The sequence below is a fragment of the Sceloporus occidentalis genome, unplaced genomic scaffold (genome assembly GCF_023333645.1).
Source record: "Sceloporus occidentalis isolate IW3139 unplaced genomic scaffold, rSceOcc1.0.p SCAF_21, whole genome shotgun sequence".
Taxonomy (NCBI): Eukaryota; Metazoa; Chordata; class Lepidosauria; order Squamata; family Phrynosomatidae; genus Sceloporus; species Sceloporus occidentalis.
The window spans coordinates 8,410,964-8,431,104 of NW_028317001.1; the positions used below are offsets into that span (position 1 = coordinate 8,410,964).

Consider the following 20,141-nt stretch of genomic DNA (forward strand, 5'->3'; position numbering starts at 1 on the left):
GTCTCCTTGCTCCAGGAAGCGGCGCAGTTGGCATATCAGCCGAAGCTGATAACAAGTGCTCCTGACCTTTGCATCCACCTGAGCCATCAGATGAAGTGATGAACCCAGGAGCACTCCCAAACTGCAGACAGAGCCTTTCAGGGGAAGTGTGACCCCATCCAGAACTGGCTGACATAACTCCATTCCCAGATTAAGGTCCCTCTTACAAGTACCTCCGTTTTACCTGGATTCCATTTGACTATGTTGGGATAGCAGGGTGAATGGAAGGGGAGATAGATATTTGTCAGGCTCCTAATTGTAGCCCTTCTTGCAACACAAAAGGCATATATATAATATGAAACCCCATCAATCCCAATGTAATATGATACCATATGAAAATATAATAAGCATAAACCCATAACAACATAATACAATATAAAACTACCAATAACTCTCTATGTTCCCCCCTCCTTTTACAGAGACCAGTTTTTTAAAGTCAAGCCTCTGTTAGAAGGATGATTCCCACACATTCCAACCCTAGGAAAGAAGCACATTTTTTAGCCATGATCTCCCTACTTCTTTATAGTATCTTCTATTAAAGCACATAATAAAACATATTATTTTAACCCACCATAAATACCATCTATCTTAACTCTAATTTAAACCTAAACCTATAACCCTTATGGCATGAATCCCTAAATAAATAAATGAATAAATGCATGAATAAAGGGATTAATGACATATTGTGACTTCAGGCTGGTGCTCCTTGCCTCCAGCAATGAGAAGGGACCATTGTGAATTTAGGCTAATGCTGCTTACGTGTAGGTTTGAGATGAGACCATTGCAACCTGAGGCTGATGCTTCTAGCCTGAAACATTGAGACTGGCCCATTGCGATCTCAGGCTGATTCTCGTTGCCTGAGAGACCGAGATTGGTCCATTTTGACTTCAGTCTGATGCTCCTTGGTTGAAGGATTGAGATGGTACTATTGTGACTTCAGGATGGTGCTCTATACCTGAAGGACTGAGACTGGCCCTTTGCAACCTCAGGCTGATGCTCCTTGTCTGAAAGGTTGAGACCGGAGAACTGTCACTTCAGACTGGTGCTATATACCTGAAGGATTGGGACTGGCCCATTGCGTGTCAGTGTATAAGTGTCCTGTCATAAACATTAAAAATATTAGGGTTTGATTATTAGAGTTAAAGTAGGAGTTATAGTTGTAGTTCATAGTAAGTAGTGTAGAGTGATGGGTTATAGAAAGCATGTAGTGGGAAATGTTAGAAAGACAGATGATTAAGGAGGGCGTTTGGAAAGACGGATGGGGTTGCAGCTGGAGACTGGTTCTCAAGGAGGAGTGAAGCTGGCTTGGGAACACCGCTCTTCAAGGTGAGGCTGTCTGGGAGAAGGGAAGGGAAGTATAGACAACCTTGGTATCTATGCAACCTCTGCTTGTGTTGCTTTAGCTTGGGAATTGGGGGCTGGCTTAGGGAGGGGTTGAGCTAGTTCCTTTGGACTTCAGACTTTGCAAAAAGGTGTTAATGGATGTTTCTGCCTGGATTCATCAATAAAGCTTCTTTAGTTTCAAATGGGTTTTATTTTTTGAGCACAGGACTGACTCCAGATCTCACATTGCAACTTCAGACTGATGCCCTTTGCCTGAGAGATAGAGATTGTCCATTGTGACCTCAGTCTGATGCTCCTTGCCTGAAGCATTGAGATGGGATTATTGTGATCTCACCCTGAGGTTCCTTGCCTGAAAGACTTAGATGAGACTATTATGACTTCAGGCTGGTGCTCTTTCCCGAAGCATTGAGACTGTCCAAATTGTGATCTCAGGCTGATGCTCCTTGCATGAAGGATTGAGACAGGACTATTGTGACTTCGCAAAGATGCTTCTTTACTGAAGCATTGAGACTGGCCCACTGTGACTTCAGTCTGATGCTGTTGCCTGAAAAATGGAGACGGGACTATTGTGACTTAAGGTTGGTGCCTCTTACCTGCAGGAATGAGATGGGACTATTGTCATTTGAGACTGGTGCTTCATACCTGGAGCATTGATACTGGCCCATTACGACCTCAGGCTGACGCTCACTGCCTGAGAGATTGAGACTGGCGCAGTGTGACTTAAGTCTGATGCTCCTTGCCTGAACAATAGAGACTGTCATATTGTGACCTCAGGCTGATGCTCCTTTACTGATTGATTGAGACCAAACTATTGTTAGTTCAGGAAGATGTTCTTTCCTGAAGGATTGAGACTGTCCCATTGTGATCTCAGGCTAATGCTCCTTGCCTGAAGCATTGAGACTGTGCATTCAAGCTGATGCTCCTGGGTTGAAGGATTTAGACTATCCCATTGTGACTTCAGGCTGATGCTTCTTTCCAGAAAGACTGGGGATGGCTCATTGTGACCTCAGGCTGATTCTTGTTGCCTGAGAGATTGTGACTTCAGGCTGCTCCTTCCTTACCTGAAGACATGAGACTGGCCCATTGCTATCTCAGACTGATGCTCCTTTTCTGAAGGACTGACACTAACTCATTGTGACTTTGGGCTGATGTTCCTTCCCTGAAGGATTAAGATGGGCTTATTGACTTCAGGCAGGTGTTCCTTACCTGAAGGATTGAGCCTGGCCCTTAGCGACCAAAGGGTTATGATCCTCGTCTGAAGCATTGAGGTTGTACCATTGTGATCTCAGCCTGAGGCACCTTTCCTGAAAGATTGTGATGGGACTATTATGAGTTCAGACTGATGCTCCTTGCCTGAAGGACTGAGACTGGTCCACTGTGATCCTTACCTGAAGCATTGAGATTGTCCCATTGTGATCTCAAAGCCATCCAGTCCAACCTCCTTCTGCCATGAAGGAAATCTCAATCAAAGCATATCTGACAGATGGCCGTCCAGACTCTGTTTAAAGGCCTCCAAAGAAGGAGACTCCATCATTCTCTATTGAAGGAGTGTGTTCCACTGTCAAACAGCCCTTTCTGTCAAGACGTTCCTCCTAATGTTGAGGTGGAATCTCTTTTCCTGGAGCTTGCATCCATTGTTCTGGGTTCTCTTCTCTGGAGCAGCAGAAAACAAGCTAGTTGCCTTCTCAGTATGACATCCCTTCAAATATTTAAACAGGGCTTTCGTATCACCTCTTAACCTTCTTTTCTCCAGGCTAAACATCCCCAGCTCCCTAAGTCTCTCCATTGTGGTGACCCTCCTCTGGACACACTCCAAACTTGTGAATGCTGATCCTGCCCTCTGGGGTATTAGCTACTCCTCCTAGTTTGGCATCATCTGCACATTTGATAAACATGCCCTCTATTAAAGCAGGGCTGCACAAGTTGCGGCCCAACAAAGGATGAAAAACGAAACACTTGACGGAACGGAAATAGAGATTAATCATATTAATTCCCCAATAACCAAACAAGAGATAGAAAGAGTAAGACAAGATTTAAAAGGATTTAAATCTCCTGGCCCAGACGGATTCACATCTATATTTTATAAAACCTTTAAAAATGAACTGAGTGAGGATATGACTAAAAATTACAATGAAATATTGGATAATAAAATAATCCCAGAAACACGGAAATTATCTGAAATTATATCAATACTTAAACCCAATAAAGATCCAGCCAATTCCAAATCATATCGTCCGATCACATTAAGCAATCATAATTATAACATTTTAATGAAAATCTAAACCAATAGATTAAAAAGAATATTTACCTACTTTAATTAAAGAAGAACAATATGGATTTGAGGAAGCCAGATATATTTATGAACCAATAAGGAATATATTTAATATACTACATCATGCCAAACAATACAAAAATAAATTAGCTTTGATGAAACTAGATGTTTACAAAGCATTCAATTCAATAAATCATGAATATCTATATAAAATTTGTAGGGATTTTAGATTAGGGGAAAGGTTTAGTGAAACCATCAAAGAAATATATAATGATACAGAAGCACAAATTATGATAAATGGAGAGAGATCAAGAAAATCTAAAATGAAAAGTGGAGTAAGGCAAGTTGCCCGCTTTCCCCTTTATTATTTACATTGGAAGCGTTTGCAAATATGATTCGGGATCAGAAGAGATAAAGGGATATGAAATAGATTATTGCCAATGGCTCCGATATTACATTTGCCAGTTCTTTTAACACCCTTGGATGTAGCTGATCTGGAAACCATGCCATATGAGGAACGACTTAGGGAGCTGGGGATGTTTAGCCTGGAGAAAAGGAGGTTAAGAGGTGATATGATAGCCCTGTTCAAATATTTGAAGGGATGTCATATTGAGGAGGGAGCAAGCTTGTTTTCTGCTGCTCCAGTGACTAGGACCCAAAGCAATGGATGCAAACTGCAGGAAAAGAGATTCCACCTCAACATTAGGAGGAATTAACTGACAGTAAGGGCTGTTCGACAATGGAATGCACTCCTTCCTCGGAGTGTAGTGGAGTCTCCCTCCTTGGAGGTCTTCAAGCAGAGGCTGGATGGCCATCTGTCGGGGATGCTTTGATTTGGATTTCCTGCATGGCAGAATGGGGTTGGACTGGATGGCCCTTGTGCTCTCTTCCAACTCTATGATTCTATGATTCCAGATAAAGAAGACATAAAGTTGAATTTATTTGCTGATGATGATCCTCTGATAATGACACAGAAACCGAATGAAGCTGTAATCAAGTTATTGGAAACATTTCAGACATTTGAAAACATTTCTGGGCTTAACTTTAATATGGATAAATCAGAGATAATGTTTAGGAATACGAATTGGCCGGAACAAAAAGAAACCCAAATTGTGTCAGGATTGAAATTGGGGATTAAAAATATGAGATATTTAGGGGTGAATTTACCAATTAAGTTAGATAATATTGTACAAGGTAATTATAATCAATTAAGGGGGAAATTAATAATCAAATTTCTAAATGGACAAGTAAAAATGGGGAAATGTTAACAAAAATTAGAATGCTTAAAATGATGGTACTACGAAAGATTTTATATTTATTTCAAATGATCCCAGAAATAATTCCTAGTAAAGTTTTAAAGGCGGGATACAAACCGCCATATAGTACATCTTCTATACGTACTAGGGTTAGGAAGGGGCGGTGCTTCCGCACCCCCCAACCCTAGTACGTATAGAATACGTACAAGATGGCGGCGCCCCTTCCACATGGGCGCCGCCATCTTGACGTATTGGACGCATAGCGTCCAGACGTGTCGCGGGGGTTGTGACGTAGCTAGTGCGCCCCTGGCGCCTTGCTACGTCGCAAACGCGACTCAAGAAGAAGCTCCATTTTGGAGCTTCTTTTTCGCTCCGCGCGGGAGTCGCACCATATGGAGGCTCCGGCTCCCCCGCGGACTAACCGGCGGCGGCAGACCGCCGCAAAGCAGCGGTTTGTATCCCGCCAAAGAAATAGGAAAGGTCAATATTAAAATGGATATCAGGGAACAAAAAAGCCATGTTATCTAAGGCACTATTATATAAGCATCAAAGTAATGGAGGATGGGAAGCTCCATCCCTGGAATGATATTTTGAGGCGGTTCAATGGCTAAGAATGATAGAGGCAGAATATAACCATGATATAAAGTGGGTTGAATTAGAAAGACAGAGCAATCAAATGGAGTATGTCTCTATCTTTCAGGGGAAAATATGGGGGAGATATGAATTTTAAACATGAGGACACTCTGAGGGGCTGCCATTGGCTGGAATCCCAGTCCCTCCCACCATCCCTGGCCCTGATTGGCTGGAATCCCTGTCCCTCACACGATCCCTGGCCCTGATTGGCTGGAATCCCCATCCCTCCCACCATCCCTGGCCCTGATTGGCTGGAATCCCAGTCCCTCCCACCATCCCTGGCCCTGATTGGCTGGAATCCCTGTCCCTCCCACCATCCCTGGTCCTGATTGGCTGGAATCCCCGTCCCTCCCACCATCCCTGGCCATGATTGGCTGGAATCCCTGTCCCTCCCACCATCCCTGGCTATCTTGTGTTCTGGCATCCATTTTGTGTTCCAGTGGCCATTTTGTTCCAGAACCTTCTCTGAGGCCTCAGTTGAACAGAGGCCTCTCTTTCTCTCCTGAGGCTCCAGAGTCAGAAGGAGGCCAGGCTCCTTGGGCCAAAAAGAAGGAAGTGTGTCTCTTTGTGTGTCTTTTGTGTCTCTTTTCTGAGAGGGTTTTTTTATTACACAGCTCTGCTCCTTCTGGGGAACATGGGTTTTAAAAGGGATCAGAAATGGGGAGGACAGTTTTAATACAAGCCTTATTATTATTCTTCACAAACATTGGGCTTTGGCTTCTAAGAGGAGGCTTGTCCCCCCAAAAAGTATAGTTGAATCTTTTTTTCCAAGTGTATTCCCAATGGTCTAATTCAATTGCAAAACCAATGTTTTGAGACCATCTGATCATAGTTTCTTTAATAACATTCTCTTCTTTACAGATTTTAAGAATACAGTTATAAAGTCTTGCTAATAAGGCATCTTTATTCGACATAATTTCTTGTTCTAGATCAGATTCTGATTTGGCAATACCGGATTGTTTTTTATCCATTAGGAAGAGCTCTCTTAATTGTCTGTGAAAGAACCATGAAAGATCACAGCCCTGATCATTAGGATCTTCTTTAAGATGAATGTACTCCCCAAAATGATTTTCCTCTTTCAAAGCCTCCCTATTATAATTAGTGATGTCCCGTTCAAACAATGGGAGAGAGATCTATCTAAATTTATTTGGAATGGGAAAAAGCCCAGAATTAAATGAAAATATTGTATGATTCGGTGAATAGAGGGGGAATGGCACTTCCAAGTTTAAAATGGTACTACCAAGAATGCTCTTTAGATTGGATTCTGGATTGGATAAGGTTAGAAAAATTCGAATTAAAATTTGGCTTACATGGATACTTAACCTATGACATAATAAAATTAGATAAAAATTTTAATAATCGTATTATCAAAACATCTTTATTACGGATCTGGCAAAACTTTAAGAGAAAGTGGTGTCCTAAATCCCATTATGGGCATCAATGAACGAGGCTATGTTTGGGAGGGAGCAATATAAAAAGGATGATTGAGTGACTTACAATGATATTACTAAAATGGTTGAGGGAAATAGGATTATGAAAACACAGGAGGAATTACAAGATGAGGAGATTATTAGTAACTGGTTTGCCTACAGACAAATCCGGGAACGCTTTCTAGTGGATACAAAAGAAGAAGGAATTGGGGAGGGTGACCTAAATCTAGAAAAGATTATAAAAGACCCCCCCCCCAAAAAAAAACCAAATTTCAGATATATATAAATTAATATTGGAATATGAATTAGAATCTGAAACAGTAAAAGAATTCATGATTAAATGGGCGAAAGATATAAATGAAACAATACAATTGGATGAATGGGAAAATATTTGGAGGGGAAAAATCAAAAATATGATAAGTGCTGACGTAAAAGAAAACATATCTAAGTCCATGTATCGGTGGTACCTTACCCCACTTAGATTGGCAAAAATGTTTAAAATAATAAAAATTTGTGTTGGAAATGTAACAAAGAGACAGGTAGCTATTTACATATTTGGTGGAATTGTCCGACAGAGAAACAATTTTGGAAAAAGATACATATCGAAATGAAAAAAAAATTGGATTAAAAGGAAGACTGACTGTTAAATTTTACGTCCTAAATATATTTGACATCAAGGAATACGGTAAAGAAATACATGAAAAAAGTATTATTGTACGCTTTGGCCACAGCTAGAACTATATCTGCGAAGAATTGGAAGAAAGAGGAAAGTCCTGGAGTAGAAGAATGGAGATGGAAAATGTTAGATTTGTTAGAGATGGAGAAACTGACACATTTGGTTAATGACAAAAATATGGAAGAATTTAATGATGAATGGGATATTTGGAAGTCATATCTGATTAGTGTGAAAGAGGATAAAATGTCTACTATAATAGAAACATAAGAAAAAGAATTAATAGCAGTGGAAATGTAAAAGCAATACTATTGACTTTTAGAACGTAGAACGTATAGAAACTGTTTAGAAAAAGGGGTGCAAGTCATAACTAAGAGTGGAAATATTTAAGGATGGATAAGCTAATAATAACAGGGGAAAGTAGAAAACGCTAATGTATTAGGATGTTTGAATAAGATATTTCTTTTTTATATAGGATTTAATAGGGGAAAAGGGTTTTTGTAGAGTCCAGTTGAAATAATTAAGATAATAAAGAATGAACGAGATAAGTCAGTAATCTAGGAAGTAAACAACTTTATTAAGAACTGAAGAAAAATATTTTATAGGATGTAGTGGAATGTATTTTAATTAATGTGAATAACACTGTATTGTACTTTTTTTCTTTTAGAATGTTTAATAAAATTTATATTAAAAAAGAAGAAGAAGAAAAGAGACACAAAAGACACACAAAGAGACACACTTCCTTCCTTTTGGCCCAAGGAGCCTGGCCTCCTTCTGACTCTGGAGCCTCAGGAGAGAAAGAGAAGCCTCTGTTCAACTGAGGCCTCAGAGAAGGTTCCGGAACATTATTCCCCACAGTCACAAGCAAAACAAAATGGCCATAAGAACACAAAATGGCTGCCAGAACAAAATATGAGTCTGTGGCAGGGGGCGGGGTCTTCCAGGTCCTCTGCCCCCATTGGCCAGCCTCAAAAGAGGCGGAGCTTCTGCTTCTCTATTTAGCTCTGCGTGCGGAAGAGAGAGCAGCAGAGTTTTAGAGGGAGAAAGAGATAGACAGGAAGGAGAGAGAGAGGGGGGGAGTGAAGCAACAGCAGAGGGACAAGGCCTGGAACCACTAGGCATTATTGCTGCCCTGAGATCTGTCTGGGCCTGGCTTGGTTCTACTGCTGCTGCTTTTCTTTAGCCACTGCCATTAAGGAGGGGAGGAAGGAGGCCCAGCATCCCTTCTAGGCATGGCACACTCTCTCTGAAGGTGGGAGAGTGGGACTCCCCAAAGGGCATTTCAATGCTTTTAATGGTGGCTCTCATGCAGTAGCAAAGATGATGATGATGATGATATCAGGCCTGGGGGGGAGGGATGGAGCTGCTGCCTTAAACACCATTAATGCCACCATCGCTGGGCATTCTTGCTTTGCACCACTGTAATGGCCATGGCTCAGTGCTATGGAACTCTGGGAATGTTCTTTTGGTTTGGCATTTTAGGTGTTGTTAAGGTTTGGAAATCCTGTTTGGGGCCCTTCCGACTTTGGGGCCCTTTCGTCCTCCATTTTGGGTTCCCAGAAGGCCAGAACTGCCAAGCGCTGAGGCAAAAGCAGCCATTTTGTGTTCCAGTGGCCATTTTGTGCTTCTTGTGACTGTAGGGAATAATGTTCTGGAACCTTCTCTGAGGCCTCAGTTGAACAGAGGCTTCTCTTTCTCTCCTGAGGCTCCAGAGAGAGAAGGAGGCCAGGCTCCTTGGGCCAGAAGGGAGGAAGTGTGTCCCTTTGCCTCTGGCCCTCCATTTTGGGGCGAAGGAAGGAAGGGAGGGAGGGACCTGTGGGGGTCTGAGGAAGGGGAGGCAGGGACTCAGGGCCAGTGGGGAGGCTGTCCATTGGGGGCTGGGAGAGAGAGGTGGAGAATGAGACCCTCCCTTTGGGCCCTAGCTGGGGAGGGTCCCACTGGTCCTTTCCTCCCCCTTTGGGAAAGGAGACCCCCTCAGCCCCCTGGACTCACTCCTGCCACTCATTCCTAGGGCTGGGACTCAGAGGGGTTTCTTAGGCATTGTCACCTTCTGTCCTCCATGGCCATTGGCACTGACCTTTCCCCATTGCCTTCCCCCCTCAGCCCTGTGGACCTCCTCCTCCTTCGCACTCAGAGCAACCCTTCTTATGGCTGAGGAGACGGCCTCTGACCCAGGGAAGCTCCGGCCATAAAGGACTGTGGAAGAGGCCTTTCTGGGGCTGCAGGAGTCAGGGTCTTTGTGTTGAAGGTAGGTGTTTATTCCTGGAGCTGAAAGGGGACCTTTCTTTAAATCTTTCAGTCCAGGATTGTGTGGAAGGGTTGCCGCTGAGAGACTGAGCCCATGATTTGCAGGCTTAAATGTTAGAAAATGACACGTGTGTGACCACAAGACCAGCTGTGAGCTAAGTATTGTAAACAGTCAAATTCCAGTGGCAGTTAACAGTTGACACTTGCATTATGGAATGTTGATGCTGCCAGTCCTTCTGAGAGAGTGTGTCAATTATGACAGTTGGATGTTAGAGTAACCGCCTCTCTGTTTTGTTGTTATTGTTGATTGGTTGACAAAGTAACTTATTTATTAAAGCCCTCGTGTACGGTGAAAGCTTGAAGTGCTATTGTTCTTATTTCTCAAGCCAGGAGCTCAAGGCCGTTTGCGGTGGTGAAGAAATATTTTCCTTGAATATCTTTGCAGACATCTCTTCAGATTCCCTCTCTGTGGCGTCCTGTTGACGTGGTTCAACTTTTTCAGGTGTTCATGGTGGACAGAGCGCATCTTTCCACGCCCCAAAAATAAAGCCCCAAATTCAGTCTCTGGCAGCATTGTCTTCCCAGAAGGTGGAAGTGAGATTTCCAGACCCCAGACACACAGTGCTCAAGTGAGTCCTTTGTGTGGGGATTGTGTGTGTACATGCTGTTTACTAGAGCTTTGTAAGTTACTAGTTTCACTGGGTTTATAAAATGAATTTACATATCCCCAAAATGAGTATAGAAATAGAAAGAAATAGATTAAATGGACCGATCACAGCAGCAGAAATCATTGAAGTAATAAGAAAAAGTTTAAAAAAGGGAAAACACGAGGACTGATGGCTTCACCGTCAGTTATTATAAAGTATTTGAGGATCAATTGTTAACACCACTCAAATTAAAATGAAATGCCATCAAAGAAAACCATTATCCTGAAACATGGAAACAATATAATATAACTTTGCTGTTAAAAGAAGATAGAGATGCAACTGAGGTAAAGAGCTATAATTTCTTTATTAAATATGGATTATAAACTATTTTCTATGATTTTTGCCGATAGACTCAAAAAATTTCTTAAAGACTGGATTCAAAAGGACCAATTGGGATTTCTCCCTCACAGACAACTCAGTGATAACATACAAAGCATCTTAAATATAATTCAATATTTTGAAAGGCACAACAAAAAACAACTTGCACTTCTCTTTGTTGATTTAGAAAAGGCCTTCAATAACATAGGCTGGGATATGTTATTTGCGACACTTGAAAAATCGAAATAGGAGCTTCTTTTTTAAGATGGATAAAGGCAATGTATAAAGATCAAAGAGCCAAACTAATTGTTAACTATAAAAAAAACAGGAATTTCTAAAGGTAAATGGCAAGCTTTCCCACTTTCACCCTTTTTGTTCATTCTGATCCTTGAAGCACTGAATAATAGGATAAGATTAGAAAATAAGATCAATGGGATAAAAATTAAAAACAACTGAGTTTAAAATGAGCGTCTTCTCAGATGACATTTGTATTCCCTGGAGAACCCAGAAAAGAGCACAAGACAAATGATGGATGTAATAGTGGGTTTCAAATACGTTTCAGGACTAAAAGTAAACAGAGACAAAATAACATTAATAACAAAAAATATGAGGAAAAGGAAGAACAAATGCAGGAAGAAAATAGTGGATTTAAAGTGAGAAAGAAAGTTACATATTTAGGAATAAATGTAACAAATAAAAACTCATATCCATTTTACAATAACTATGAGACACATGGAAGGAAATCAGAAAAGACCTAGAAAAATGGGGGAAATTACACTTATCGCTATTAGGAACAATATCACTGATCCAAATGAGTTTCCTTCCTGAAATACTGTTTCTGTTTCAAGCAATACCCATCATCCAGAATGAAAGACCATTGAATCTATGGCAAAAGGAAATCTCAAAATTCATTTGGAATTAAAAAAAGAGCCAGGATAAAAATGAAAATACTTTGTGATGACAAAAGTAGAGGAGGACTTTATTATGCTGCTTGTTGTTTAGTTTGGACTAGAGAATGGTTTATGTCAGAGAATGAACAATTGTTATGTCCGGATTTGGGTGGCATGGATACCTAATTTACGGTAAAGAGAAAGTTCATAAAGAAAGCATAAATAATTTCGTAAGAAAAGCTCTATTGAAGATCTGGGGGAAAACAAGTGTAGAATATGTCCAAAAATACCTTTATGGTGTTTGCCGCATGAGGCTCTTTTCGGGAGGAAAAGTATCCAGAAAACTAAATGGTTAAGATACAAGGATGTACTGAAAGAATCGCAAGGAAAACTAGAGATCAAAACACAAGAAGAACCTAAAGAATCTGGCCTAGATTGTCACTGGTATCTTTATCCTCAAATGAGGGAGAGGTTTAAAATAGATGTGAAATTAGAAGGAATACAAAATGCAAAATGGGAATTGTGGAAGCCATGCTCCATGGTCATTCCATGCCTGATGAGAGTCTTGGGTGCGAGGCATTGGAGAAGCCTCCAGCTGTGTTTCTCTAGCCAGAAGCCAAAGGAAGGCCTTCTCCTCTCAGGGCCACTGGGGAGGTCAGGAGGTTTCAGCAGATGATGCGCTCATTTCACATCTAGCTACAGGGACATAGCCAGGGTCCTCTCCAATTCCCCATCCCCTGACCCCCCTCCACTCTCACAAGGCATGGAGTGTCAGGACCATGGTGAACAGGTCTCAGGAAATGACATGCATGTGGCCACTAGGTGGAGCTGTTGTGGAAGTCATTGACAGCTCTAGTGGCAGTTAGATGTGTCAGCATTTAAACAGTGCATCATTGGAATGTTGATGCAACTGTCAACTGTCATTCTCAACTGTCACTGAGGAAGAGTCAGACAGTGTGTGCCTCAGAGTGGGTTGTTACTGGTGTGGATGGTGGAGGGTGTCGATGTATATAGTGTTGTACACACTGGAACCTCTTATATGAATAAAAGCCTCATCTGAGAGAAGATTACATTGTCTTTCTGCTCATTGAGAAAGCGACAGGTGTTTCTTCAGCTCACAAGCTACTGCCTGCAGTCAAGGTGGAGAATCTGGCACCATACGTTAACATGTTGCCTCACATGCTGCATAACATAGCGACATGAAAAGCATTTTAACATGCAGTATCTGTTGTGTAGGGGAGCTGAAGTTAATCTATGCTAGGTCCAGGGGGCTTTGTTTGGTGAAGAGGGAGGAAGGAGATACCCACCTCTGTATTGGATCAAAGGAGGCATATGTCACCTGTGTATCTCACTAGCAGCATGCTGTTCTCTATGTCTTTGAGTGACGCAGGATTTCTTGACAAACCAAGCCTAACTCTAGTCTCTTTTCTCAGAAACTTCATCTCGGCCTCCTTGTACACAGCTAAGGGGCATATTTTGCTGGAAGAGACCCAAGTGCAGGGCCACCATGACCCCCCCTTCCCACCTAATGGCCAACACAGAGGCCAAGCGGAGGGAGTTGGGCTCCAAGAGAAAGAGGCTGTCCAAGAACAACTCTTTGGTGAGTCGCCATCCTGACTATTAGTTTCATTTATGTCACTGCTGGGCCAGCTCATGAAAGCAAGTGGAGAACATCTTGTCCCAGTTTGGCAGAGAAAGTAATGGTTAATCCTCTGTCACCCCACTTTTTCAGGGGCTTTTTCAGGGGCTCTCTCCTCCTCTCACTTTCCCCCTTATCCTCAGGTCTCTTGGGTTGCAGAAAAATGACTTCTAAGGGGTTTGCACCCCATCAACTCAAAAGGGGGGAGAGGAGAGGAGATAAGTAGCAAGGGTCTTCCTTTTTGGCTCAGGAGGAGGAGGCAAAAGCAAACTACTGTGCCCTTCCTAGCTTGTGTGATCTTCGTCATAAACAACTTTGGCCATCCTCACCACCTTCTGCTTCTGCTTGTCCACATGTGCCTTGCTTTTCCTGTCTGTGAAATGTTGGGGATATGGGGGACCATATCTGGATCTAAATTGGGGGTGGGCCCAGTGGCCCTGAAATCCAGAGTCCTCCCCAGAACTGTTTTTTAAAAATGAAATTTGCCTCTGAAATTTGGGAAGAAATGGCTTAATGCACCTTAATTCTTTTGTGGCTAAATGTACTATATGTGTTGGAATAGTCAGTATCCTAATCCATCCTCAGTATCCCAGCCATGGCCTAAATTATATTGTTTATTATATTGAAAGGATGCAAACCAAATTGATCTCAAAGGCAGTAGATTTTTTTCTTGTTGACAGAATTTAAAGTTTATTTCCTGGACAGAATTCTGAAGTGATGAAATGATATTTGGGATGAACCATGTGCTTTCCTCCCCTTTTGCTTAGTCACTCTCTGGATGAGGGCTATTTTCTATTTCAGGTGACCTTTGCAGATGTAGCAGTATATTTCTCCAAAGACGAATGGAATCTGTTGACGAAGAAACAGAAACTTATGTATAATTATGTTATGATGGACAATTATGAGAATGTGGCTTCTGTAGGTAAGGAACCTGAATCCATTGCTCTTTCTATAAAGACTGAGGGCCTTTTCATACTATATTATCATGTTGCTATGGTTCCACTAGAATTATAGAGTCATAGAGTTGGAATAGACCACAAGGGCCACCCAGTTCAATCCCCTTCTGCCATGCAGGAATACACATTCAAATCACCCCCAAGAGATGACCATCCAGCCTCTTTTTAAAGCCCCCTAAAGAAGAGGACTCCGCCAAACTCTAAAGGAGTATATTCCACTGTCAAAGAGCTCTTACTGTCACAAAGTTCCTTTTAATGTTTAGGTAGAACCTCTTTCCCTGTGGCTTGCATCCGTTGTGGTGTCTCCTTTTCTCTGTAGCAGAAAAAAGCAAGCCTTCTCCTTGCGCAAAATGACACCCTTTCAAATACTTAAAAATGGATATCATATCCACTCTTTATCTTCTTTTCTCCAGGATAAACATAACCAGCTCTCTAAGCTGCTCCTCATAGGGCTTGATGGTTTCCAGACTCTTCACCACTTTGGTTGCCCTCTTTTGGACATGCTCCAATTTGTCAACATCCTTTTTGAATTGTGGGGCCCAGAAATGGACACAGGATGATTCCAAGTGAGGCCTGACCAAAGCAGAATGGAGTGGCACTATTACTTCCCTTGTTCTAGAAACTATTCTTGTAATGATGCACCCTAGAATCACATGGGCCTTTGTAGCTGCTGCATCACACTGTTGGCCCATGTTCAGCTTGCGGTCTACTAGGAGTCCTAGAGCCCTTTGAAGCCTAATTTAATTGTGATAGCAACAGCCTGTAGAATATTTGAATCTGTAGTTCAGTGAAGCACTATTGCTCTCCAGGTTCTAAGGATTCTAATTACTCCATCCTAAACTACCTATTCTAGGATTTTGTGGAAAGAAGCCATGGAGATTAATGGTTTTCACACCCAAATGGTACTCAGCACATGCCTGAGCAAGTTTCTTACCTTTTTTGGCCCGTCTTCCATCCTTTTAAGGCTCTGGATAGTCTTCTTGGGGGAAAGACCTCCCTTGGGCCTGCAATGGCTCAGAGAGGGCCCAACAGTGGCAAAATGGCCTCCACTTCCCCAAAGGGATGCTGTGGGATGCTGAGGGGCAAAATATTATTTCATTCCCCCCCCCCCCCAGCAATACAATGTGGGGTTGCCACTGAGATCTCCTCCAAACCCCATCAGTAGTCCATGCCTGTCTTATAAATGTTTTAAGGCTGTTTTAAGGCTGCTCCCTGGCGCTTGACCCTCACCAAAATTGGAGTCCAGGTCCCAGCTCCTTTGCTCTGCCTTTGCCAATGAATTATTTGTATATTGATTATCCCGCCTTTCTCAATAGATGGGCCTCAAAGTGCCCCTTTTATGCATCACACTCTGTGGGTATCTCTGTGATAAAGAGACAGAAAGTGAAAAATGAAAGGCAGAGAAGAGATGCTGAAAATGAGATGCTGATAGGCAAGAAAGAAGGTTGGAGAGCGGAGGGAGAAAGGGAAGGGGGTCATGCATCTGGGAGCCAGGAGGGGAAGGCAGGAGCCAAGCCAGAATCGCCTAGCTCTGTGCGGAGAGGAAGGGACCCCTGGGAAGGGCCAGGAGAGGGGCCTTGGGGATTGGGAGGCAGTTCTGACAGATTTTCAGAACTGGTTTCAGTGAACTAATGAGAACCGGCTCAGGTCCTTGTTTTCAGACATATTAAGTGGTTTTATTTAGCAATTATGAGTAATATTTAGGAAGGAAGGAAAGGAAGACACAATTGGAGAAAAAGCACTTTTATTTTCCAACCTGAGCTTGCCTAGCTGCATTTTTGGTTCCAGGAGCCCTCTGTTACCCAAAATGCTGGAGTCTGGGGAGGACACTTGCAAGTGCTATGCTTTTGGGGGGGGGGCACACACACACACACAAGCATTCGTACATACACACAAGAGGTAAGTAACAAAGGTGGGATTGGTGAACAATGTAAAGCTATATTAATGGTAATACATTTCCTAGAATGTTCTTGATTCCAATTGCTGAGGGGCCTGCAAGGGAACGGAAAGTGGGTTTGTTGAGTATATTGAGGCGCTGAGCCATGTAAACCAACAGAGTGTCTCTCTGCAACAGGACTGACGCCAAAGAACAGTAAATATCGGGGCGGACATTTATACTGAAATTGTTGCTTACGGACAGAGACTGAGGGTTCAAAATGGTTTAAATTGCTTTAGTATGTTTCCTGGGTGGGGAAAAAATTGTCTGAATCCAAATTAAATGCAATGGATGCTTGATGCAAATACCTCAGACAAAAGGGATTAGCACACCGGCTCTCAGGTCCTTCTTGGCTCTGAATTCCAGTCCTGTTCATAAGCCAATGTACAGTGCAATCTGAAAGCAACATTTCCAGATTCAGCTCAACAATAACATAGCAGAGTATGGAAACAAATATCCAGATATAGGTTTTGGCAATGCACTGACTACTGTCCACACTTAAAAGTAACTCACAGACACAGTTGATTTCACCCAAGTCCTTGGAGGTTCTCTTTCCTGAGTTGCAAAATAATACAAATCTTTGCAAGCTCTCTGACTTCCATCAACTTCACAATCTCTTGTACACACAACTCCATTCCAGTCTACACCAATCTGCAGATGAGCTGTATAGTGTATTGGTTGTGAGTCATCTGGTGCAAAAGAGCATGAAGTGACCTCTGCAGTTAGATTGCATCATGCTTTGGGCTCTGACTCAGTACTCTATGGCAGTCTCACAGGAAATGATGCCACTTGTCAATCAAAATATTTTAAATCAGGTTTAATGGAATATTTTTTCAACAGCCCTTTGACTATCTGCTTCGACCAATTCCCTTAAGGCAGTTCTACTACAATCTCTTCTTTGCTCCTGTCAGTAGGGATACAATTGTTTCATGGATTTCGGGACATCTGCAATAGTGTCATGCTCGGGTCACTCTCACCAACTTTATTAATTTAATATCAAATAGGGAGGGTTCAGCAAGGGCTAAAAATTGGGGTAACACCCTCCTCTCTTAATTCTGATATTCATTCTTGACTGTGATTGTCCTTCTTTACAGAAGAACTTGTGAGTCATGAGAGAGTCCACACAAGAAAGAAGTCACATAAATGCCAGGATTGTGGGGAAAAAATTGCTTACAAGTCAATCCTAGTGGCACATGAGAGAGTCCACACAGGAGAGAAGCCATACAAATGCCAGCATTGTAAGAAAGGTTTTTCTTCAAAGTCACACCTAGTGTTACATCAGAGAGTCCACACAGGAGAGAAGCCATACAAATGCCAGCGTTGTGGGAAAAGGTATGCTTACAAATCAGTCCTTGTCATGCATCAGAGAATCCACACAGGAGCAAAGCCATACAAATGCCAGCATTGTGGGAAATGTTTTTCTCGGCAGCCACACCTAGTGACACATCAGAGAGTCCACACAGGAGAGAAGCCATACAAATGCCAGCATTGTGAGAAAGGTTTTTCTTCAAAGTCAGACCTAGTGAGACATCAGAGAGTCCACACAGGAGAGAAGCCATACAAATGCCAGCATTGTAGGAAATGTTTTTCTTTGAAGGCAATCTTAGTGACACATCAGAGAGTCCACACAGGAGAGAAGCCATACAAATGCCAGCATTGTGGGGAAAAAATTGCTTACAAGTCAATCCTAGTGGCACATGAGAGAGTCCACACTGGAGAGAAGCCATACAAATGCCAGCATTGTGGGAAATGTTCTTCTTCAAAGTCAGACCTAGTGAGACATCAGAGAGTCCACACTGGAGAGAAGCCATACAAATGCCAGCATTGTGGGAAATGTTTCTCTCAGAACTCAAGCCTAGTGACACATCAGAGAGTCCACACAGGAGAGAAGCCATACAAATGCCAGCGTTGTGGGAAATGTTTTTCTGAGAAGTCACACCTAGTGAGACATCAGAGAGTCCACACAGGAGAGAAGCCACACAAATGCCAGCATTGTGGGAAATGTTTCTCTCAGAACTCAAGCCTAGTGAGACATCAGAGAGTCCACACAGGAGAGAAGCCGCTCCAATCTCAGCAGTAAACTAACATTGTTTTTGTCAATAAGAAATACAAAAAGGATATTTTCAATCCAATAATGCAAAGAAATGCCCTTGTGATTTTGTGTGTTACGTTTGTCTGTCTATATGTCTGTTTCTGTTTTAAAGTTATAGTTTGTTAAGTTTAATTGCTATTAGTATAGATAATTGCTTCAGGTTATAAACTTGGCTGGGGATTATGGGTCATGGCATAGGTCAGCTAGATGGGGGTGCTGGGATTTTTTTATACAACTGGCTAGAATAGTTATGGGAATGATAGCTTTTGGAAAGTGTGGGATGTTGTCTGAAGAAAGGTGGGGGTAGGTGTTAACAGAAAGGGGTCTAGTTTCTGGGAATGGCAAAGGGGGCCTTGTTCCCTTTGGGGCATAGACTGTGCGACTGTGGAGGTGGGGGCTAGGATTGGAAGAGGGTGGGTTTTAGGTGTTGGGGTTTCAATGTATTCCTTGTCTTGGGGAGGGCAGTTCTGGTTTAAACACTGAATTTCTGATTATGTGTTCTCAATAAAGTTATTTGTTGTTTCAATGTGTTGGACTCTTTGATGCACAGAAGTTCTGAATTTACACAAAATACACTTTTTTCTCTCATCAGTCCTCAGCTCCATTCCCAGCCATAAGCAGAAAAGAGGCAAACACACACAAACACATACCAAACAGACAGATAGAGCTCTATGTACAAAGCAGAGCCTTCCTTCCTTCCCTTTCCCTCCTGAGTCCAGCTCCTCCTTGGGCTCCATTCTGGCATCCTCCAAGTCTCATCAAAGGAAGGAAGGAAAAAAGAGAGGAATGAAGGGTGCACTCCTTCCTTTTCCGCAAAGGCTGCCAACGGAATAAGCCTCAGCAGCAGCAAGGCCCTGGCGATCCCTGCGCATGCTCAGGAGGGGCCTTTGCGGCATGTGCACATGCTCAGTCTCAGACCCTGAAGCCATTACTGCCCTCACAGTCTGTTCAGAGGGAGGAAGAGATGGAAATGGGGGAGAGAAATGTATGGCAAAAAGGGGGCAGGGGGCACTTGAGGAGAGGCATGGCCATGGGGGAGGGGGCAGGGTCCTTTAGATGTAAAAAGGGCTTTGAGGAGCCCCTCCCTCCTGGAAAGTGGGGCAGAGGAGAGACTCTCCCTTCCTTCCTCCTCATTTGGGGGGAGATAAGGGCTGGCAAGCCCCCCTCTTTGGTCTTCCAATGGGGGCACCCTCTTCATCTCTGGGAAGAGGGGAGGCTCCCAGTCAAAAGACTTTTGTGACAAATAAAAAACATCAGATAGCATAGGCTTCAATAGCATTGGAAACAACAGCTTTCTGGGGGGAAGGGGTTTTCCCTGGGGGAAGGGGGCTCTGTCTGTTGGGGAGAGAAGAGCCCAGATATAGGCCAAAGCCAAGAGCAGGCAGACGGAGGCAGCTCAAAGCCCCTTCTGGGGAGAGGGATACCCCCCTGGCAACTAGGCTTAGAGGCCCACAGGATCTGAATTAGTCCCCCACACACACACACATCCTTTAGTTACCCTTCACAACAACCCTGCAAAGATCAGTGATCCTCCTCTGGGAACATGCAGAAAGGACATGGAAACCATTGTTAGTTCTTTGCCTGAAAGCCCCCTTCCTTGAAGGGATGGAGGTTAAAGGAAGGAAAGAAGGAAAGTGCCAAGGGAAGAGATGGCATAAAGGGGGCTGCTGAAAGACAGAGGGCATCTGGATAGGAATCCCTCAGCAGCC

General features: G+C 42.9%; 2 protein-coding genes across 2 annotated transcripts in view; one reads left to right on the forward strand and one right to left on the reverse strand.

The window, feature by feature from the left end:
• LOC149301542 (uncharacterized) overlaps positions 1-18,728 on the forward strand; it is a 35,927-nt gene extending 17,199 nt beyond the window's left edge. The window contains exons 3-6 of the mRNA XM_089484233.1: positions 9,754-9,895; positions 13,243-13,409; positions 14,250-14,370; positions 17,435-18,728. Of these exons, the coding sequence (XP_089340359.1) occupies positions 9,754-9,895; positions 13,243-13,409; positions 14,250-14,370; positions 17,435-18,420 (1,416 nt within the window). The 3' untranslated portion in view covers positions 18,421-18,728. The remainder of the gene's footprint in view (positions 1-9,753; positions 9,896-13,242; positions 13,410-14,249; positions 14,371-17,434) is intronic.
• LOC149301541 (uncharacterized) overlaps positions 1-20,141 on the reverse strand; it is a 193,894-nt gene that overhangs the window by 27,547 nt on the left and 146,206 nt on the right. The gene's annotated exons all lie outside the window — the stretch shown is intronic.